Source organism: Macrotis lagotis, chromosome 1 (assembly GCF_037893015.1).
Source record: "Macrotis lagotis isolate mMagLag1 chromosome 1, bilby.v1.9.chrom.fasta, whole genome shotgun sequence".
In the NCBI taxonomy this organism is placed as follows: domain Eukaryota; kingdom Metazoa; phylum Chordata; class Mammalia; order Peramelemorphia; family Peramelidae; genus Macrotis; species Macrotis lagotis.
In genome coordinates, this window is record NC_133658.1 from 143,764,587 (window position 1) to 143,787,925 (window position 23,339).

The 23,339-nt window shown below is 36.9% G+C and overlaps 1 protein-coding gene across 2 annotated transcripts; it reads left to right on the forward strand.

Moving 5' to 3' along the window:
* The first annotated feature begins 3,277 nt into the window (after positions 1-3,277).
* GOLGA7 (golgin A7) lies at positions 3,278-21,587 on the forward strand. 2 transcript variants are annotated; one of them, XR_012473243.1, is made up of 7 exons: positions 3,278-3,358; positions 3,562-3,701; positions 10,469-10,621; positions 16,324-16,425; positions 17,682-17,744; positions 18,071-18,144; positions 20,130-21,587. XR_012473243.1 is itself a non-coding variant. In XM_074208995.1 (6 exons), exons 2-5 carry the CDS (start codon positions 3,591-3,593, stop codon positions 17,727-17,729), a joined length of 414 nt encoding a protein of 137 aa, XP_074065096.1. In that variant the 5' UTR covers positions 3,278-3,358; positions 3,562-3,590; the 3' UTR covers positions 17,730-17,744; positions 20,130-21,587. The 2 variants fall into 2 exon arrangements, 1 of the variants encoding a protein (XP_074065096.1); XM_074208995.1 differs by lacking the exon at positions 18,071-18,144.
* The last annotated feature ends 1,752 nt before the right edge of the window (positions 21,588-23,339 follow it).

The following is a 23,339-nucleotide window of genomic DNA, read 5'->3' on the forward strand; positions in this document are numbered from 1 at the left end:
TCATCTAATAAGTATCTATGATGAGATTTGCATCCAGGTCTTCCTCTTTCCAAATCCATCCTCCAATCTACTATGCTTGTCTATATGGGGTAGAGTTGCAGGTTATGACTGTGAAATGCCTTATTACAAATTTATCACAGAGGAACAAAATAAACATAGTATATGAGGGGAGATCAGAATGCTCCCAAGTGGCATGATCTACTAATTCTAAATGTTCATTGTTTAAGGCTAAACAATATGATTATTTGTAACTTTTTTAAAATTATGAACTTCAAGAGTTAGTATAATACAATAGATACAAAACTAGACTTGGAATCAAGAAGAGTTAAGTTTCCTGTGATCTATACTGATTGTGTGGGATTGAACAGGTCATTAACTCTCAGTGCCCTAGGCCTATGATGTCAACCTCAAAGAGAAATGAGGCCATTAAATTATACATCAGGATCCCTGCATGATGCACATTGGCTTAGAAAACTGCACATTGGGGCAGCTAGGTGGCACAATGGATAGAGCACCGGCCCTGGAGTCAGGAGTACCTGAGTTCAAATCTGGTCTCAGACAATTACCTAGCTGTGTGGCCTTGGGCAAGCCAATTAACCCCATTTGCCTTGCAAAACCCTAAAAAGAAACCCTATACAATAATATTATCTAAGTTTTGTTTTATTTTTATTTATTTTGTTAACTATTTCCCAGAAACATTTTAATATGACTCAGCAGCTCTCAGAAGTGTCCTGCACCCAATGGGGCCAGCCAGTCCTAGGGTTTTACCTCTCTGTTCTAGGCAATATTCTAAGTAAACTGCAGACAAGGAGTTAGCTAAATTGATAAAGGAAGTGATCAACATTCAAGAGTTCCTTCCCAACACCTCTGAAAGCACACCAGCCAATCAATCATCAATAAACTCAAATGTTTCAATACATAAAGAACAAGATTACATAAGAAACTAAATTTTTATTACATAGTTCATTTCATAAGAACAGAAGGACTTCAGTTCAAATCTTGAATCCCATCTCAGACATTTAATAATTGCCTAGCTTGAGCAAGTCACTTAACCCCATTGCCTTGCCAAAAAAAAAAATCATATTAAGCTTTGTAGTTCTATTTTTTTGGTATCCCTTTCCCTGTGCTGTTATTCTTATCTGTCCAATTAGTTTCACTGAAGCTGGAGAATGAGTTTGGGGATGTCTATCACCTGTGCAGAAACATAGTCCAATTCAATGAAATAGGGGACTTTCAAACTTTCCTGTTGAAACAACAGAGCTGAACAGAAAGCTTGATCTTCAAGTACAGGACTCAGGTGAAGCATGAGAAGGTGAAGGGGAAGGGCAAATTATGAGGGATTTTAACAACATGAGGGTGATGGACTCATTCCATCAGTGCAATAATCAGGGGCAATTTTAGGGTATCTATGATGGTGAATACCATTGGAATCCAGAGAAAGAACTGGGGATTTTAAACAAAGACCAAAGATTATTACCTTCAATTTTTTCTTTAAAAAGTTGTCTTATGTACTATATACTTTTGCTATTTCTAATACTGTGTACTTGTTCCTCAACGTTATGGTTTTTTTTCTCTCAACACATTCAATTTTGATCAATACATAGCATGGAAACAATGTAAAGATTATCAGACTGCCTTCTGTGGGGGGGGAGGAAAGGGAAATTGTAAAATTCAAAACCTTACAAAAATGATAGAAACTGCTATTGTATATAATTGGAAAATAAAATATTTATATAAAAAATGAGGGATTTAATGATGTTCAATTGCTTGTATTCCTACCTGGGAAGATGATACTGATAACTCATAGAACCTTCTCATTTGTTAGGGCAGTTAGAAGGAGCATATATATGGACAAGACACAGGAGGGAACTGATTATGAAGGTATATTTTAAAGATGGATTTAATGGGTGAGAAAGGAATGTATTAAGAAAAAGGGAAATGAGAGGTAGAATGGGTTATTTCACATGAAAGAGGCTAGGAAACACTTTTGCAATGAAGTGGAAGAGGTGGAAGGTTAGTGGGGAATGAGAGAGTCTTCATACTCATCTGAAGTGGCTCAGAGAGGTAATAATATACATACTCAATAGGGAATAGAAATCTATCTTAACCCTGGAGGAAAAACAGAGAAGAAAAGAATGAGAGAAAGGGGATGGGGGAGAGAAGGTAATAGAAAAGAGGGCAGATTGTGGGAGAGTAGTCAGATACAACACCTTTTTGAGGAGGAACAGGGAGAGAGGAAAAAGAAAATCCAATAAATGGAGGTGGGGAGGAATAGCATGGAGGGAAATGAGCAAAAACATATTGAAAACAATTTCTCTGCCGGGCTATGATAGAGAATTCTATCTGTGCCAAAGACAGAGCTGATGCTGTCTGAATACCCACTTTACTTTTCTTGAGGTTTCTCTTTGTGGGAGGAAGGGGAGAAGGGATTATGTTTATTTTTTACTACAAGACTATTGTAATAATGTGAAAAAAATAAAGTAAAAAAAAAACATAGTCCGGAAGTCTTGGAATTTGTGTTTTGTTAATATTTCCTTTTTCAAAAGGGAATTCTCGGCGTGGCTCCGGCCTTCACCAAGGCCCAGCCCCAAGAGCTGCTTGCCCTGGGCTCTCTGCTCCCCAGCTTTGGGGCGGCCGGGGCGGCCGGGGCCCGAGGATGCCCGCCGGGGGGCCTGGGGCGGGCGGCCCTGTGCCAGCTCTTCTTGCCGGCGCCATCTTGGCGGGGAGGCCTGGGCCAAGGCCAGTGCCCGCGTGTCAGGACTACACATCCCCGAAGGCTGGGGTTGGTTTTACCTGCCTTCTCAGTGACGGGTTGGGAGATCGTAAAATTCAATCTAAAAAAAAAAAAAACAACTTAAAAATAAAAAAATACGACACATTCCCGGGAGTCCCGTGGTGAACCCTCCCCTGGAGTGGCCCGGTCACATTTTCCATTCAAGGCGCATTTTTGAAGCGCCAACTTGGAGCCGGCCGCAGGGCTAAAGGCAAGGCTGGGCGAAGAAGATGAGGAGAAAATGTCCGGGCCTTCGAGAAGCTTCCGCCGGAGAAGGCGCCCGCTGGGCCTCGGAGCCGGCGGGCATGCGCAGCAGGAAGCGGCGGCCGGGGCGGCCCGCGGTGACTCAGGGGCAGGGTCGGCCCCGCCCCCGCCCCGCCCCCTCCCACGCGCCGACACCCGGGCGGGGCCTGGCCGGGAAGCCCCGCCCAGCCGGCTCGGGCGCCATCGCGGCCGCTTCGCTTTACGGCCGGCGGGGCGGGGGGAGGGCTCCGGGGAGGGAGGGGACAGGAGGCCCGTTTGCGGCAGGCCGTAAGTGAGGGGCGAGGCCGCGCGACAGCCGCCGGAGGGCCACGGAGGAGGCGGGTCGGTGTCGCCCTGGGCCGGGAGAGGGGCGGCGAGGGTGGGCCGGGCCGGCCCGGGGTGGTCGGGGCGCGGGCGCGGGGCGGGGGCGGAGGGGCGGGCGGGGGCGGAGGGGCCGCTGTCACGGGCCCGCGCCCCTGCCCGGGCTCCCCGGGCGCGGCCGGAGCCGGGGGCCTGAGGGGAACCGTGGCGTCGTGTCCCCGCAGCGCAGCGCGGCCCGGCCCGCCCGCCCGCCATGAGGCCGCAGCAGGCGCCCGTGTCCGGCAAGGTCTTCATCCAGCGGGACTACAGCAGCGGCACCCGGTGCCAGTTCCAGACCAAGTTCCCCGCCGAGTTGGAGAACCGGGTACGGAGGGCCGGGGGAGGGCCGGGGCCCTGCTCCAGGGTTCGCCGAAGGGGAAACTGAGGCAGGGCGCGAGGGGGGAGGGGCAGGGCGCCTGCCCGGAAGCCCGGGTGGCGGTGGTCCTGGGCGCGCTGCCGACTCCGGGCGCCCCGCTCCGTGGAGCAGAGCAGCCGTCGGCTAGGAGGCTTTGTTTGAACTGCACTGTGGCAGTGGAACAGTCACATATATTTCCTTTCCCCCCCCCCAATATCCTACAAAAGTAGTGTAGATACGCATATATGTGTTTTGTACATGTGTTTCTATACTAGTAGTATGTATAATATGCTCCATGTCTTATGTATATGTTCACACGCATAATACTCCATTAATAAGCCATACTTAGTCCATGACTTTTACATAAATTCTTCTATAGTGGTATTTATGTATATAGTATTTGTATTATATATTGTATGCTACTATATTTATCACGAATGACATAAACACCATATAGTATCAATATTATCTAATACTCTCCATTAATACAACTAGCAATATTTATATAGCAGCCATGGACTAGGTGTGGTTTATTAACAGTATTTTTATATATGTGAGTGGGTGTAGCTATACTAGCTATTTCCGATACTGAGGTCAATTGGTGGTTAGATGGAATCAGGTTTGGTTGCTTGTTTTTGTTTTTTTGTTTTCCTCTTGTGGATGGTTTACTCTGAGGTGATTAGGCAAGTGGTGGGTGTGAGTCTAAGGAACTATGGTCGTGGAATCTGTGGGTGTAGATGAGTCTGTACTTGAGAAATTTCCTACAGAACTAATATAAAGTCATTCTGAAATCAGTAGGGTTGCTCTACGGGATAGCCTAGCCATTCAGAGTAGGAGTAGCAAATCTACAGTACCCTACTATAATTTCTGCCCCTCCCTCAGTTTCCTTTAAGGCCAGGGATAGATTAGCACCGTGCACCTCAGTTTTCTCATCTTGAAAATGAAAATCAAGCCACTTTATAAAGATGTTTTGTGGATTAACCCATACATGTTTGTGAAATGTCAAATAAATATTGAGGTTCTTATTAATCCTGAAGCTGTGATTCAGCAAAATATCAGTCATCGTAAAGTAAATAATGCCTCAACCAAGCAGGAAAGGTTGCCATTTCTACCATAAACTTTCTAAAGGACCAGCATTGAAATCAGTTCTGCTGGACTTTTGAGGGGCATTAAGTAAATAGAGTTGGCTTCTTAATAAGAAACACTATAGCATATTTTAAATGTTAAAATCCATATGATTAGGCAAAATTAATTATCTTTAAAAATCTATGACAGAAGAGAATTAGAAATTTAGCAATCTGATTTCCACCTCCACTGCCTCCCAAAACTTTGCTGAATCTGTCCATTCATCATTGCCCTTCTAAGTGACAATTGGCCTTTCCTCTGGTCTTCATTGTCTTTGGCTTCTACTGCAATATTTATTACTTTACTTTTCATAAAATTCTCTTCTTGACTTCTAAGACCCTGTACTCTTATGGTTCTCTTCATTTTCATAGATTATTCTCTTGACTCCTTGAGCTTCCTTCACTCCAGTCTCCAAGATTTTGTCTCTGATTATCTTGTACCCTTTTCTTACTATGTCTCTCATGGTGTGTAAGCCTTGACTTTTCTCCCACAATGCTGATTCCTAGATCTGCTTTCTGACTGACATTCAGATCTGGATCCTCTTCTAGCATTTCTGACTTAGCATGCCCAGAACTACGTTGTGTTTCTCACCAAATTTTCTCTTCAGTCTCCAGCTGGAAAATATCGTGGCAGAGGGGAAAGTGCTGGATTTGAAATCAGGATCTGGATTCAAATTTAACTTTTTCTCTGCTGCTTGATCAAGTCATTGCACTTCTTTGAGTCTTAGATCATCATCTGTAAAGTAAGGGGTTTGGACTAAATGACCTCAAAATTCTATTTAAGTTGTAATTCTATAATTATGTCAGTTAACTCATTCAAAGCTCCCTTTTTATCTGGGCTCAAGATGGACTTTGATTCTTATTTCTGCCTCATTAAAGGTTGCCAGCTGATCAGTTTTAAGTCAGCTTGATCAGTATTTTATCATAGAGGTTAGTTGCTTCTCAATGATATTTTTCTATGGCTAGATTCTTGGTTTTGTTCTTAGCCTTGATTTTCTCAACTCAGTTCATAAGATCACTCTCTACCTACACAAAGTTTTTCATATCTCTTCTTTTACATTTGTTGCTCTTTAATTGCCACTTCCTCAAAATTACTGCTAACAGCCTTGTTATTGACCTCTGAAACTCATGTTTCTTCCAAGCAATACTATATACTGCTGCCAAATTAATCCTAAAGCACAATTCCAATTTTGTGACTCCCACATTTAAAACATTTAGTTAATCTCCCTCTCATATAAAATTAAGTTCAAACACAGCCTTTCAGAGTATCCCACAATATATCCTTAACCTACCTTTCCATCCTTGTCTCCCTTTTTCCTTCATATTCATTACACTCTTGAAAAAAGTAGACTATAGTCTATTTCCCATCTATCCACTTTCTTTTTGTATTTGTGAGGCAATGGAATTAAGTGACTTGCCCAAGGTCACACAGGTATCAAGTGTTTGAGACTGGATTTGAACTAAGGTCTTCCTAACTCCAGGGCTGGTACTCTATCCAGCTACCCCCTACTTTCTTACCTTTGCTCTCATTCTTGAACTATTCCTTCCATCTGGAGTGTTCTTCCCCACAGTTGCCACCTGTGGAAAATCCAATCACACAAGCAATCCTGAAAAGTCTTTCTTGAGCCCTCCCTGATGTACTTGGCCCTGTCTTTCTCCCAAACTGAATGTAATCTCTCCTGAACCATCCTGTGGCAATTTGTACCTTTCAGTATGACAGTTTTTGATTACAAGCATGTGTAGCTTCTATTATTCCCCTACATAAGTGATTTGAGAGCAGAGATTGTTTTACTATAGCCCCAACCTGTGTCACAGCTAGTATTTATTAAATGGAAGCATAGGACTGCATGGTATGAACTTTCAAATTCAGAATATCAAACTCACATATAATGTAGAGGTTCTCCTTTTTTCACTGCCGTTTACTTTGGATATGACAAGACTTGTTTACAGGTCTTAAAAATCAAATGCTTAGTTATAGTCACTTGCTAAATGTGCATATGTAGTCAGACATTAGTCTTCTAAGTCTCTGTGTGTGGCAGAACCTTCACTTTATAGCCTGATTACAGCAACAAAATTTACTAAGGTCTCTGCTCATTCTTAACAGGAAATTGATGTTTTAAAATCTTGAAATCCTTTGTATTAGTGAACACTCTGTAGAATCATGTATGGTGCTGGGTAAGTGTGGCTTTGGGGGCAGTTCTTTTAAAATGTTTGTACAAAAACACCAGCTTATACTTTAAACAGGCATTTTTGAAAGCTTTGTTATGTCTATGTGTTAAGATTAAATTTAAATTACAGGGTTAAATTTTCCTTGCTTTGTTTGCTGGCAGTTTGAAAGACCTCTTTTTGTTGTTGTTGTTCCCTTACCCTAGAAATTCTGTTTACTGCTTTGCAGGAGGCATTGATTGTCCTTTCCTAACAGTATAAAGTTGGCAAGTTAATATAGAGAAAACTGATATTTTAGGTTTTGTAGTACTTCTAAACATGGGCTGAAGAAATTCCATTTTCTAAACATACTTACATCTTTTTAGTTACTGGCTGAAGAGTTCTGTTGATATAAATTGATTTTTCCCCACAGTCTCCATTAGAATGTTTCTTTTTATTTGACTTTGTTTCTTAAAAAAATTCTTTTTTTAATCTAAAAAAAATTCTTAAGAAGTTTTTGTAATTTAGTCAAAATAAGAAATTTTTTGACTCAGTTAAATAAGAGAATTATGGAGAGAAAACTGATTAGATTTTGGTTCTTTGCTTTTCATCATATATATCATCAAAAATATAAAAAATTCTGGCATCATACAACTTGGTTCCTACTTTTCTTCACTCTTTCAACCCAACTTAGCTCAAATTTCTGCTAGGTTGTATTTCTCTTATCTCTCTTTTATTGTGGCTCTGATATCATCCACCCAAGTGTCAAAGTAGGGCATTAAAAGTTCTCTCCCAAATGTGTGAAGATAAAGTAGTGAGATTGAAATTCCTAGGTATGTTCCCTAGAGTCCTTTCTTACTTCTGTGTGCTGTCTGTATTTACTGCTGGTGGTCACTTTTTTATCCTTTATTCTTTTTATAAAGAATTTTTAAAAACCTTGAAAATGGTTCTTTGACTCCTGCTTTTTATAAAATTCAATTCATTCTCTTCTATATAATATACAGTGACCTCTCTATCCACAGCTTCAGCATAACTAGCTCTTGCTGAGTGGTTCTGATCATAAAGGAACAAGATATTTTGAAGCAACTTTGGTTTTAAAGGATCTTCTTTGCTACATTTTAACTTTGCAGGCACATTTTGTAACTAGCTATATATTCCTTATTATTTCATGGGTTTGATAGACACAATTCAATAGGAAGTAATAATTGTAGCTATCATGTTATGTAGCCGATCTAAGATTTTAAGGTTCTACTATTTTCATGCCAAAGATCTTATAGAGGAGAGAAAGTTTAGCTCTTGAGATACTGATTGTGCCTTAAGAAAGGTGTAAGATTATAACTTGATGATAAGAAGAATGTGGTTTAGTTTTAAGTACTTTGAATTGCAGGGAAAGAGAATTGAAAGAGAACTAGTCAAACTGGCAAGTGACCAAACTGACTTTTGTATCTGGATTCTATATCGATTGAAATAAAAAGAAGTTAGAAGTAATGGTATTAACCTAGATATAATCAATCAGACAAAAGTGCAGTTATTCCAAGCATGTCCAAATGACCCCATTTGAGGTTTTCTTGGCAGAAATACTAGAGTGGTTTGCCATTTCCTTCTCCAACTCATTTTACAAATGAGGAAACTGAGGCCAACAGGGTTAAGTCACGTAGCCAAGGTCTTACAGCTAGTTTCTGAGGTGGGATTTGAGCTGAAGTTCTTCCTGACTCCAGGTCTTGACACTATCCACTGTGCCATCTTATTGCGCTAAGGAGAATTAGTTTGACAGAAGGGTGTAGGATGGACAATATCTGCATAGACCAAGACTTAAGGCAGAGAGATCAGTTGAAGGCAGTTATAACAATCTAAGCCAGAGGTGATAAGGGCCTGTACTAGGCTGTAGGAGAGGAGTAAATTGCAAAAGATATTGTAAAGGTAAAAAAGCCAAGATTTTACAAACAATTAGATATGTGATTAAGGAAAAGTGAGGAATCACGAATAATGCCAAGGTTACAAACCTGGAAGACTTAGAAGAATGTGCCTTAAATAGAAATAAGGAAATTTGGTAGAGAAACGAAGGTTTAAGGGAAAAACTAAAGAAACTCAGTTTTAAACACACTGAGTTTAAGATGTCAGGACCTCCAATTTGAAATATCCAATAGACAATAGGTGATGTTGGACTAAAATCTGAGGGAAAACCTGGAACTGAACATATAGGCCTGGGAGTCAGCTGCATAGAGATTGTTGGATTGGAGGCAGATGAGGTTACTGAGAATGTAGAGGGAGAAGAGAACCCAGATCTGAATCTTGGGGAATACCCTCAGTTAGGGAACATGATAATGGAGGAAATACCAACAAAGACTTCAAAAAAAGTAAGCAGTATGAATTTAAAATTCATGGTTTTATATTGAATCCTCATTTTATGTTGTGCTGTGTATATGGAGATGTTCTTTTTAAGTTCAAAATGAATAAAAAATTTTCAAACAAGACTGAGGAGCAAAGAGACAGGAGGTGAAATAGGAGAGAGTACCATCATGAAAACCCAGAGAGAGGAAAAAAAAATATTCAGGAAGGGACTGTTAAGCTCAAGAAGGATTAGGACTGTGAAATGATTAACAGATTTGGCAGTGAAGAAATCCTTGGTAATTTTGTGAAGAACTTCAGTTCAGTAATGAAGTCAGAAGCAAGATTATAAAGGGTTAAGGAGTGAATGAAAGAAAAGGAATTAGGCAGCAACTCCTTTATCAAGGAATCTGAGAAAAGGAAGAAATGTATATATTTGTAGAAGACAAAATATATACCTGATCAAAGTTTTAATCATTGTAATACAGACCAGAGATGCAGAATATGGTGACAAGTCTGTTTGGAACAGGGAACAGTGAAGGATTAAAAAAAATTTTGAAATAGTATACCTGGGACATGTACTTGGGAAAATAAATAAATAAAACGTTCTTTTAAAAAAAGAAATACAAAAAAAATTTTAAATTTAAAAAAAAAGAAATATTATGCCTGGGAGACAGACGTGGAGATCATAAGGAACTCACATATTGATCAAGAAGTCATGTGGATTGGGGGTGGCTAGGTGGTGCAGTGGATAGAGCACCAGTCCTGGAGTCAGGAGTACCTGAGTTCAAATCCGGCCTCAGACACTTAATAATTACCTAGCTGTGTGGCCTTGGGCAAGCCACTTAACCCCATTTGCCTTGCAAAGACCTAAAAAAAAGTCATTTGGAAATGTTTTAGTGAAAAGAATTATACTAAATTTGTTTAATTGAACCACATGTTCACTTTGAGATGTTAACAGTATACATTGAGATATTTTAAAAGAAACACAGGTAGGCAAAAGGAAAGCTTGTGATCTTTGCTAATAGTTTTGATTAATCAGAAAACAGTTCTAATTTCTTTAAATCCAAAATAACCTATTACACAATAATGACTACACATTTCTCAAAAGTGTTTTTTCCATTTCTGCTTTTCCTACAGATTGATCGGCAGCAGTTTGAAGAAACAGTTCGTACTCTAAATAATCTTTATGCAGAAGCAGAAAAGCTTGGGGGCCAATCTTACCTTGAAGGCTGTCTAGCTTGTTTGACAGCATATACTATCTTTTTGTGCATGGAAACACATTATGAGAAGGTAAAGTTGTTCTTGCCTTCACGAAAGTCTTTCTCTGGTGCCTCATCCTAGTGTAATAGTGAACCTAGGTTGTTAAAAACTATGTCTGTGATGCACATGGTGTTCTGGGAGGCTCTCAAACTTAAAAGTCTTCAGATATATGCTCAACAGTGAGATTTATCTTTTATAAAATGACCTTGCTAAGTGTGGAGAGGCTAATCACTAGGTGACAAATTTACAATTTGTAAAAACCACCTATCCAGCCATTGGAAGACTGGCAGTCTGCATCAGTGGAAGGAACATCCACACCAGATATTTATGGAGCCTAGAGCTTTTGGGGAAATTTTTTTGGTTTGTTTTAAAACTGCTTTCTAGGGACATTTACAGTGTAATAGTATTTGAGTTAATTTTTTTGCTCCTGTGTTCAGAGCACTTTATGAGAATGAGTACTCTTAGACTTTCAGAAACATAGCTAAAATAGTTATTTCTAAATGAAGGTACCATTCCTAGACTTTTAAACCAAGTATTTAGCTCAAGTATTTGCTTACAGCCTAATTCAGCTTTCCTAAAAATTTTTTAACTAGTAAGACCTTGAGTTAATCACAGCTAATATATTGCTTTTTTAAACAAAAAAGAGAATGACTGTACAGCCTCAGACACTTACTAGCTGTGTAACCCTGGGTAAGTCACTTAATCCTGTTTGTTTTAGTTTCCTCATCTATAAAAATGAGAAGAAAATAACAAACCACTCACATTTTCTTTACCAAGAACCCTAAATGGAGTCACAAAGAATTAAGCATGACTGAGCAGCAACCCTGTTTTATGCAGTTTATTTTAAAATATCAAGATAATTTGATGGGTACAATATATGCACTTAACAAACTCTGAAGATTTTTTGACTTAAAAACTTAGTTTTATTTACTAGTAGAAAAGTCACAGCCTTTCATTCTTAAATCACATGGTATCAGAAATATTAAATGGTTCATATCTGCTTTTGGATAAGGCATCTTCCCGTCCTGATCATGTATTGTACAATGTTTTTGTACTCCTTTTAGTAAGAGAAGAATCACTGAATGTATTTCTAGATAATAATTTCCTTGGAGATTGGCATTTAAAGCCTGATACTCTAATATATTATTCTGAATTGAAGTAAAAATATTACCACAAAATATCTTATTCGTGTTTAGTAGTATATGTAGTACATGAATAGAGTACTTTTCTCTCTTTCAGACTTGGTGACAAACTTTGTCAGGTTGTAGTAGACTTCCTTTAGTAATTATCTAGATATCTGAAGAAATTTCTCTGTGGAGAGTAATTATGCAAACTTCAGGCTGACAACAACAATAAATATAATTATTTGAGAAATGAACAACATTTAGCTTATTATCTTCATAAACTGTAGTTTTTTTAAATATTAGTCATGCTGGTAGATTTTAATCTGAATATATAAAAATTCTATTTATCTTAATAGACTTAAATCTCTTTAAAAAGATTTATATTTTAGAAATAATAATCTTAATTGAAGTGTTGAAGCACTTTAAAAAGTATTATAGATCTTAATTTGAAACTTTAGAAGGGAGTTTGTGGTATCAAACACAAAAGAAACGTTGATCTTGTAGATATTTTTCTACTTAGATATCTACTGATAATGCTTATGGTTCTACTTAATCAAGGGTCTCTTCTATTATTTGGCATCCCAAGTAAATGCAGTCCATAAGCCAAATCAAGACAAAGAGCTACATGTAGTAAAAAAAAAAAAAAAAGTTGTGGAAAAAGAAAGAACCAGAAATTTTGATGTTTTCCTTAAACATTTATCTAGAAATGTCTTCCTGTAAAATATTATTATTTAAAAGTAAAGGAATAATAAGGACTTCATTGTTATATCTCTGTTGCCATCTCATTGATTTTAGGGAACAGGAAAGCCTATATTGAAAACTGTCCTAATATGAGTATATTAGCTCATAAAATAAAAAGGGATTATTTACTTCTATGGTGTATCCCCGCCCCCCAAAAAATCCCTGATATAGAAAGGCAAGAACTTTTGTTACCTTTAATAAAAAGGCTAAATCCCAAGAGGGAAAGGGTTTGGGGAGATATTGTTGTTCATTTGAATAAACCTAGTCTTTTCTCTTGAAGGTCAGTCAGTCTTACTGGAATTTGGTATTCTTACAGAGAAGTTAGCTATTCAGAAAGCTTAATGAATTTTAAAAGGCTTTATTTTAAAAATGCACATTATACAAATTATGGTTGTGTTAAAGGTTTGAGGAAGGGAGTAGTTTTTGTTGGATGATGTGATTTGCAAGAAATAGAAATGGTGAGTAAAATGGCTGAAATTCCATAAGATGAAGGGTTATTGAGTTAAGAATGGTACATACAATGTGCTCTTTCTAGGGTGCTGAATGATATAAAAACTGTTGCATTACTGAAAGATATAAACTGAAAGATATAAAAACCTGTTCTGTTACTGAAGGGACCAAAATTATTTTTTGGTTTTTTTAACACCTTGTTTGGAATAGTGATGGCTTCTTAACAGGATTTGAAATCTCACACACATAATTGTCTTCTTTCTGATCTGGTGTCCAAGGGCACATTATTGCTATTAAAGCTTAAATTAAAACCTTACCCAACAAAAAGTTGAATTTGATAGAACAAAATGGTGTGTTATTTCTCTGGTAGTAATCTCTACCCAAGAAAAGAGGGAGGGAAGCTTTTCTGAAGGCATCCTTTCTTTGAAATCAGTCATGCAGACATTTTCTGAGAGAGTATCCTTAAGTTCTAATGGATTTGGGTGAGGGGATACCGAATCTCCAATTTCCATTTCTGGCGGCTGAACCGAGAAGGAAATTGGAGAGTTTGAGAGACTTGAGCTAGCCATCTTTATGGCTTACTTCCTTCCATTCATTATTTAAGGGTGATTGACAGGTAGTGATTCAGAGATAGGCAAGACTTTTTGCTTCTTAAAGATTAATTGAACTTAAACTTTCCTTGAAATTGAAAGAAGGAAGATATTCTGTATTACTGAAGATAAATTTTTTGTTCTAGGAAGAAATGAAAACTCCCTCTCTCTTAGGATAATAACACAAATTTATTGGGGCTTACTACAGTAGATCTCCTTTCCAAACCAACTACTGTTTCAAGATTTTACCATTTAAATGCTTATCATCCTCTTTAAAAAAAACAATCTAGCTAGTAATAACTTTATAATTACAAATTCTTTACAAAACTTTATAATTACAAATCTAGTTTGCTGTCTTCAATATGCTGGTTAGTTTGGCCCACTATGTTACCAACCTAAATTCAAAAAGTTTATTTCCAACAATATTTCCACAGTTTTTTTCCTAGTGATTTAAATCTCCAGAAAGTATTAATTTAAAGAAATATGTAGAAATTGGAGCCTTATATTTAAAAACTTCAAGTTCTTTTGAAAATTAGGCCAGAAGAGGGATTGCAAAAGCTGTCTAGTTGGTAATAAATTTTATGACTTACTCATTTCTAGTTGATAATTCAGTATTTTGTAATTGTGATTTCATTGGTAAGAGCACTCCTTCCACCTATGCCTTTCACATCTCCTCAAAACCTTAATAATATTTAGCCTTTCTGAGTTATAAGGACTGAAACATTGCATCACTTGATGACCAGCCATTTGATGATGAATCTCTTAGCTCATCTAGGCTATTCCTCAAATACAAAAATCATTGTTGGATCTATACTTAGAGATTTTCCATCTTGGGTAGGAGATTATTCCACTTTGTTAAAATAATCATCAAGAACCCAGGATCATCCAATTCTCTTCATATTGTAATAGCTTTAAATGTCTTTCTTGAATCCCAGAATCTCCTTTATCGAATCTGAAGAACTGAGAATTAGTAGAATTTACCTTGCATTCTGTTTGGATATTGTCTCCATTTTCCTTGAGATGAATAAACTCCAGTATTCTATTTATTACTCTAGTCAGTTCACTTGGGTGGGCAGGGTCAAAGGCTAGTATCACACTTAATGTTGTTGCAAGTTATCTTAGTATTAGGAATTTAATTACTATGGAAACCTTTGGGAAATTAAAGGTCATGTATATTACAAAGAAAAGAATCTTGCTGTTTTGAAATAACTATTTTACCTTTGTCATAATAATTACCTAGAATAATTGTCCTATGCTACCTAGTCAAAAAGAAAATCGCTAAAATTAGCTTAAAGGAGAAACTAAAGAACTGTCCTTAATATTGGAAGGCATCATGTTAACAAAATCATTCTTTGAATATCAGCGATATTCTTTAAGGAAAAATAGGAAAACTTTGACTGTATGCAGTTAATTTCACTGTTTTAAGCATCTCCTATGTGTAGTGCTTAGCAATAGGGATACAAGGGTAAAAAATGGCAAATCTCTGCCTCCAGGTAGTCTAGAAACTAGAATATGTGGGAACTTTTAGACTTCAAACTCAAAATGAAGCAGTATCAAGACATAGCCAAAAAACAAGGAGCAGTGCTATTCTAATCTGTGTTTAAAAAAAAACAAAAATAGTGTTCAGAACAAAATATATATTTACACTGTTGGAGGAGATGGAGAGTTTTAGCCTGAAGAATAGAGGACTTCAGGAGATATAGGATAGCGATCATACAGTATTTGAATGTGGAAAAGATTCATTTTTTTTTCTGCTTGATTCCAGGAAACAATAGTTAGAAGTTATAGTCAAGTTTTGATTCAATGTAAGGAAAATCTTGTAACCATCAGAGTTTAGAAGGAAGGTGGGAGAGTTTGGGTTCCCTCCTGGATACTTTTCAAATTAAGACTAAATGATTAGTGTTTGTTCCATAAGGGATTATTAGTTAAGTATTGGCTGATCCAGATTGTCATTAGGGTTCCTTCCAGCTATAAGATTCTGTGATTGTTGTGAAATGCTACAAAAAAAGGTTCTGTCAAAACCTATAGAAGGGGGGGGGTGGCTAGGTGGCACAGTGGATAGAGCACTGACTGGCCCTGGAGTCAGGAGTATCTGAGTTCAAATCCAGCCTCAGACACTTAATAATTACCTAGCTGTGTGGCCTTAGGCAAGCCACTTAACCCCATTGCCTTGTAAAAACCTAAAAACAAAAAAAACCTATAGAATAGTGACTCCATGAAGCAGTGGGAAGGAAGACCAGATTGCAAGAATTTGTATAGTGAATGGATCTTGAGGAAGTAGAAGAAACAAGAATATACTCTTTCTGGAAGTTGTCTGTTCCTTCAGTGGTTTCCTTCCATTGATTATCTCCAGTATGTCCTGTATTTAGCTTCTTTGTACATAATTGTTTACATCTTGTCTCCCCTAGATCTAGATTTAAGATCCTTGAGAACAGAAACCATCTAGTTCTTTGCATCCTCAGTGTGTTGCTAACATGTAGTAGGTGCTAAATAAATGCCTGTTGATCAACCTACTGTTACTTGTGTAAAAAGCAAATAACAATACTGTAGGAAGCCATAGGAACTTCAGTATGCCCTGTATCAAAACTAGATTAATACAGTCATCTGAGATTTAAAAGATTTTAAACTTGGTGGCACAGTGGATAATTTTGGATAATTATGGAGTCAGGAGGATCTGACTTCAAATCCAGTCTTAGACACTTGATACTTGCTTAGTTTAGCTATGTGACCTTGGGCAAGTCACTTAACCCAATGCCTTACAAAAATCCAAAAAAACCAAAAAAAAAGAACTTCCACTAAAATCTAAAAGATTGTTTCTTTCTGACAGGTTCTGAAGAAAATCACCAAGTATATTCAGGAACAGAATGAGAAGATTTATGCTCCACAGGGCCTTCTTCTGACAGACCCAATTGAGAGAGGACTTCGTGTTGTATCTTTTTGTTAAGGATAAGAACACTAAGGCTGGAGACAATGTAATATTGATTTTACCACCTGCCCTAGAAAGTTTTTGTGTATGTTTCTTGCATTTTTTTTTCTACAAACTACTTTTCTTTGGTATCTTCTGACTTTTTTTATATTTTTCAAACTATTCAGTTTTCTAGAGACTATCTTTTTTTGGTGATTCTGAGGGCATTTTGTAGTAATATTAGTTTTGATATGAATAATTCTTTTCAGCTGTAGAGATCTGAACTAAAAGCCCTTTTGAAATGGATAAACTCAGTGTGTGGTGGAACTTGTCATCCAAATAAATTACAGTTCCATAGGTTCATCTATTTAGTTGCCTAAATCAGTTACAGCTGCCAGATGTTTGATTTCATGATCTGTGACATATTGTGCACATTTTCAGAAGCTATAAGCTTTGAAAAGCAATGGGTGAACTGGGTAAATAAAATTATAAATAATTAAGGTAATTTGGTAATTAGATTATAGTTGCTTGGGACTTTGAATCCCTGCTACTTACTACCATTTATGTAGCACTTAAGGTTTGCACATCACTTTACAAATATCTCATTTTTTCCTCACAACTCTGGGAGGTAGTTAATATTAATAGGTTCCCTTTACAGATAAAGAAACTGAGACAAAGATTAATTGACTTGTTCAGATTCACACAGCTAGTTCTGAAGTTACATTTGAATTCAGACTTTCAGAAGTAAGTTCAGCATTTCTTCTTTTCACTATCCAGTTATCTCTATCCATTATATTCCTCCCTTGCGGGAAAAAAAAAAATCCCAACTCTATTTTGTTAGCCATTGTGGTCATTTCACTATACTCTAGAGTTAAGGAAAAGACTCATATTCTTACATTTATTGCTGTTTTTTCCATATCTATAAAGCTATGATACTGAACTACATAAAAATAAAATTAATGAGGAAAAAATGAACCAAAAATCTCTTCTGATAAGTAACATGTGAACCTACTCAACGGTTATTAATCTTTTATTTTTAATCACGATGTTTTGATACTTTATAGGAATAATTTAGAGGAACAAGTCCAAATCTCAAACTAATCAGAAAGTGGAAATATTTTTGAGTTAAGTAAAAATTATCTCAAAGAACATTAATAAGTGAACATAGCTAGAGCATTTTTTTAAAAATCAACAATAGTGATGACACAAGTGAATAAATTCAACTCTTTTACCTCATTTAGTCTCCAGGAGTATGTTTTCTTAACAGCTATATTGTATAGATTGAAATTACCATTTACGAAGACAGAGGCATGAGCAGTGGAAGATAAACCATGGAGTCTAAGGTAAAAAACAAATTAGAGTTCCATTTTTAAGTATTTTCCATTCATTCAGAACACAAGATTTTTCTTTCCTAATCATAATAAGCATTTCCACTGCATGGAAATATAAAAAACTTTAAACCTTTCATATAAATATATATATATATATATATATACACATACATACATACATACATACATACATACATACATATGGGAGGTGGTGCATAATTGAATGGTGTTGTCTTTAAATGATTAATTATATTAGTATAATATGTAAAAGCTGGCTTAATCAAAATTTAATTTGGTTAGATAGAAATCTAAATCTAATTTTGTCTATATTGTGTCAGATTATTTTTATATATTAGACTAGCCTCCTCACATGACTGCTCAGGCCCTGCCATCAATCAGTTCACATAGAAATGTGAGTACCAGCACTTCAATTCCACAAACCTTTGTTAAGGACTTAGTATATGCAGGGCATTTGGGATGTCAAGAAAAGCAATCCTAAGGGCTTTGGGGGAAGCATACACTTTATTTTTTTCTCATGTTTAAAAATATGTTTAGAGGAATCATTTGACTTGGTTGGGTGGCAATACAATGACATGGAGAGGGGGGCCACAGTGGATAAAGATCTGACTCAAGGCACCAAACCTCTCTGGGTCCAAGGCAGCTCGCTGATCATTGCAAAAAAGATCCTAATCTGCCTTTGGAAAGAGTATTCTCTTGAATAAAGTCACAAGACCGGGCCTTGACCTGATCTTTGTAGCTGCCATATCTCTCTCTGCCCTCCATGAATGTCATGTAAATAAATGCATTAATGTTACAAAAATACTCTCTCCCCAATTGTGTTCTAAGCTCTCTGAAACATTAAGTCTGCCCCATCTGGCCACAGTGCCATAATGCCACCTTTAGAACAGGAGTTTTGTATTCCCTCATTTATGTCAGTTTCTCAAAGTTGTATCAGATCTTTCAGGAGGTTAGAGTCTCAGTTTTCCTGGAGATCCACTTTTGATGACTTTGTCAACTGGTTTCTGTCATGACTAGTGCCCTGCACAGTGGCAGAGAGTAGCAAAGATAAACAACTTTTCCCAGATGTGGAAGGAACCACATAGAAAGCAGAAACTTTCATGTAGTAAAAATGAGAACTTTCCCCCCTCCTTTACTTTAAGATCTTTTCACCACTTTTGAAATAAAACTGTTAGTAGCTTCCCTTCAGTTTATTTGCAACTCCTGACGTTAACCTCACTGTTCTTAAAGTCTGTCTACTCTGGCACCAGGAAATGTCACCTGAATTTTCCTTAAAACCCAAAGAACATAAATAATGGTGCCTGTGCCATATGCTTACTTCTTATTTAAAAAAAAAAAAACCTTAGATAACAAACTACTTTGGATTATGTAGTGTCACTTGTCCATACAGTGTCTGATTTGCAATTTTCTAACTGGTATTTCTAAAAATGAGCAATCAGAAACCTTATGTGTGGCTTTTGTTATATGCCATTGGAATAAATTTGTTTTATCAATTGCAGCTGCGTTAACTTGGCACAATTCATTTGTCATGACTCATTTTGCAGCTATTATTGCTAAACAGAATGTTTTTCTGAGGTAGTGTGGGGTTTTGAGCAATTATACACAAGAGGCTAATCTATCAATGTTCAAACAACTGTGAAATTTTTGAAATGGGAAAGATTTACATTACAAACTTCTGGATAGTTTCATGAATTGCAATTGTTTTTGTTGAGCACAATTGTGTTTTTAGAACTGTAGGCTCATCAGGGGCAGGACCCAGTAAGGGCTGGGGGCATGTCAAACAGCTGTACGAATGTGTATGTGAATGCTTGTAAAAAGTGTACTTGTTGCTTCACCAGTCCCACATAACACTTCTCTAAGCTCCCCACCTCTAATCTTCAAGTTGTCTGGAGATTAGAGTTAGTGTTTGGGGACCCAGTGAATATTTTAATGAAGGAACCTTCAAAATGAAGATAACTTTAGTAAAGTAGCATTTTGTCACTTGAGCTTTTTTTGGTTTGTTTCATTTATTTTAGTTTTTGTTAAACTTTTGGTAAAGTACTATGGAAAACATATTGTAAATGTGCCATTGATCTCTCTACCCTCACAGCCCTGTGAAGTATCTGATGTTATCTTTGTCAGGCTTCTCATGTGAAAAAAGAGAAGTGATTTGCTCAGTGTCACAGTAAAGTAATGACTTTTTAAGAATTTAAATTCACAGTACTTGGTTTCTATGTAGGTCATTGAGTTAGATGCAATATAAACATGCAAATCCAGAAGACTCACAAAATAAAAGTGTTCTATGAGTCTGTGTCAGTTGATTCAGGAGAGATGAGTAAAAGCATACATTTGAATATTTCTGTATAACTTTCTAAAACCTTGTGTTGATTCCTTTTTCAGAGTCCATCTCAGAATGGGACTCTCTTCTGTCCACCGGCCAACTGCAGAGTGTCCCCTACCTCCTCTCCAAGCATCATTCCTTTGTATCTGCTGCCAGAGTCACGGTGCCATTCTACTCCAAGGACTAACTTTCTAAAATTCCGCTCCTGGGGTGACATCTAGTCACTCAGCATCCACTTTGTGTCTTTAAACTGTGTAGGACTCTGTAATCTTTGTAGTTATTTCTGAGAAAATATAATGAAGCATTTCACTTTTTTAATTCAAAACAATTTAATAAGATGATGAGCTGTATATATCAGCCCAATCCAAAATCCATTTCTTATCTGCCACCAGGACTATTGGTTCTGCTCAGTATTTATGCTGTCATCTCTACCAGGTGGTTTTTTGATTTCAGCAAGTCATATCCAGGTTTGGTTTCATTTCCCCTGAATTGAAGAATGTTTTTTCTTCCAGGCATGTTTTTTGCTGAGGGTTAAGCTATGCCTGTGACCTGCTGATACATCTCCCAGACCTCAAAGAACTCACAGGATTGCCAGAAGATCTGTTTCTACTGTTGGTTTCTCATATTGAAGTCATTGGAAAGATAATGTATAATGCTATTTGTTTTTAATGTAGCACTTATTACTAAATGAACCAGTATTTCATGTGATTTCCAGTTACCTTGATTCTCCTTGGAGAATTTTATATCATTACTGCATTGCCATGAATGTTGGGAGGATGTAGTATATGTTGCTTGTTTTATTAAAACTATGTAAGCACAATAAAGTGGATGCTAAACCATCAGACATAGACATCCTTGCTCTGTCCCTTAATGTGTAATAAGCAAGTGTAATGAACATTTTCCTTATGGCTTTATTATAAATATAACTTATGGGGAAAATAATCTGGTAGGAATAATACTGTATGTATGTGCTCATTTTTAACTATTTCCACTGGCAAAACTTATGAATCATAAACTTTTCATTTTAATTCAGTATTCAGGATGCACATAGATCTTGTAATTAGTTCAGGTAAAATAATATGAATGTTTCCTGAGTAAAATTCCCCAAAACCTAAGTTAATATTTGTTTTTCTTTTACCTACATGGCAGTGTTTTCTAAGACCTTGAAATTAAGTTAATCATTATGGTTTGAGAGCATTGTTCTTTGGGAAGAGCCAAGGAATTTATTTACTAGAAAAGAAAGAAAAATTTAAAGTTCTACTTCCAGTGATATTGTAGGTGCTAAAACTGGATCTAATCTTCCAGATTTAATTTCTGTTATGGATTTGTTAAGTCATTCATCTAAATCCCAAGAAGCTTGTTTAGTATTTTAATTGTATAAAACCCTTTTTGTTTTTCTATAGCCTGTAACAGTATGTCTGTCTGCCTTTCACACCCATTGCAATAACTTTGCCCAAATATTAATGCATTAGTAAAACTTTTCTTAAATAAATTGGCTCCGTTATGTTTGCTTGATAGTTTGGTGGTAAATCTCATTTGACAATGTTGTATATCTTCCTAATTGTTTTTAAAATATTCTGTGACTCCTGAGTTTCCTATTTTCCTTTTTAAAAATAATAATTCCTTATGTTTGTATAGCACTTTATACTTTTCAGAGTTCTTTCCGTAAGTCAGTTTATCGAAGCATTCCATCAGCCAAAAATGCTGGTTAATGGAAGAGCATCTTAGTGATAGTTGTTTTCTTTAGGGTGGACAGGGAGAGATGAGTAATCTCTTATAATATTTGATAATCAGCTTTGATAGGTTGAAAGGCAATTTTGTGTGCATTCATCCTCTCACTTAAGGAAGTTTATCACCCTAAGTTTTAAGCTTCTTCCACACCTGAAATATCAGTAGTTATCTCCTTTTACTTACAAAAGAAATTGAAATTACTAAGACTTTAGGTAAGTGCTTTTCAACATGATGAGTTTAGAATTAAAGTTTCTCTGGATTTAAGCCCTAGTTAGAGTCATAATTTATATCAGTACTAACAATAAATTTCCATTTTACCTCATCTGGCATGAAGGTGAACCCAGATCCATTTAATTGGAAAGGCTCTACATATATTACCAAAGATAAGCTCTATTGTTCAAGGACTACTTTAGGTGTAGTCAAGTTATAGTCTTACCACAAAGTTGGCCACCAGGTGGCCATTCAGATACTCATGAGTACTGTCTCCTAAAGAGTGGAAAGGTTCCACTGGGTGGTGGTGAGACCACATTGATAAAATCACTGATCTTTGAAGTCTATAAACATTGAAGGGAAAGTACAATAGTGCCTGAATTAAATTTCAGGGGAGAGATCTGTGATGGTCTAGTACTGACTAAACTTGAGGATTAGGCCTCTCTTTAGTAGTACCCTGTCTTTGCTGGACGTAGGGTCTTCATTCAGGATTGCTGAGACCCTAAATATTCTTGCCCTAAAGAAATTTCTAATGTTCCATAGTGTGTGAGAGGAGAAAATATGTCTGTCTTTTATATTTATTTTAATGAGCTTGATAGCAGGAGGCATTAGAGATAACTGTTCTTCAGGTATGAATTGGCCTGAGGCTCTGAAGAAAAAGAAAAACAAGAATATATTGGTTTTCGTTTCTGGAAAGAAATTTGAAATTATGTGAAGAGGGACTAAAAGGATCACTACTAGGTATATACCCCAAAATGAATGACAGAAGAAAAGACAAGTACTCTGTACCAAAATGCATATAGCAATCCTTTGTGTTTGCAAAGAACTAGAAAATAAAGATACATATCATTTGAAGAATGGCTTCAAACTTCTGTGCTATATCTGCTGAGATTACAAATAAAAAATCTATATGGTTCCTCAGTGTCTTAGGAGAAATCAAAGAAAATTTCAACTACCTGTTGGATGGCAATCTTGAATGCTATATCTAGTTCTAATGTTGAACCATTTCATGATGCCAGTGACCTTGGTGGCAGCATTTTATATTTCTAAGGATTGATTTTTCTGGATGGTGGCATCAGGGCCATTGGTCTGCTGAGGCAATACTAATCCCAAGGTACTTGGGTTTACAGTCCTGGACTGTCTTCATGAGGTCTGAGAAGAGATGGTGGTTTAAGGCATGGGGAAAGTGGTTTCTTGGCACATACACATGAATATGATGAATATATAGAGAAGTATAGTGCCATATGTTGTCAAATTTCTTTAATACATTGGTTATTTTTACTGAAATCATTTTTAACTCCATTTTAAAAAAATTTTATTATGAAGGA

Bases quoted from the DNA above. Each gene is read 5' to 3' on its own strand.
- GOLGA7 (XM_074208995.1), top strand. From the start codon at position 3,591: ATGAGGCCGCAGCAGGCGCCCGTGTCCGGCAAGGTCTTCATCCAGCGG. The intron at 10,622-16,323 runs GTAAAGTTGTTC...TCTTTCTGACAG, and splicing joins TGGAAACACATTATGAGAAG to GTTCTGAAGAAAATCACCAA. The intron at 16,426-17,681 runs GTATCTTTTTGT...TATATTGTATAG, and splicing joins TTGAGAGAGGACTTCGTGTT to ATTGAAATTACCATTTACGA.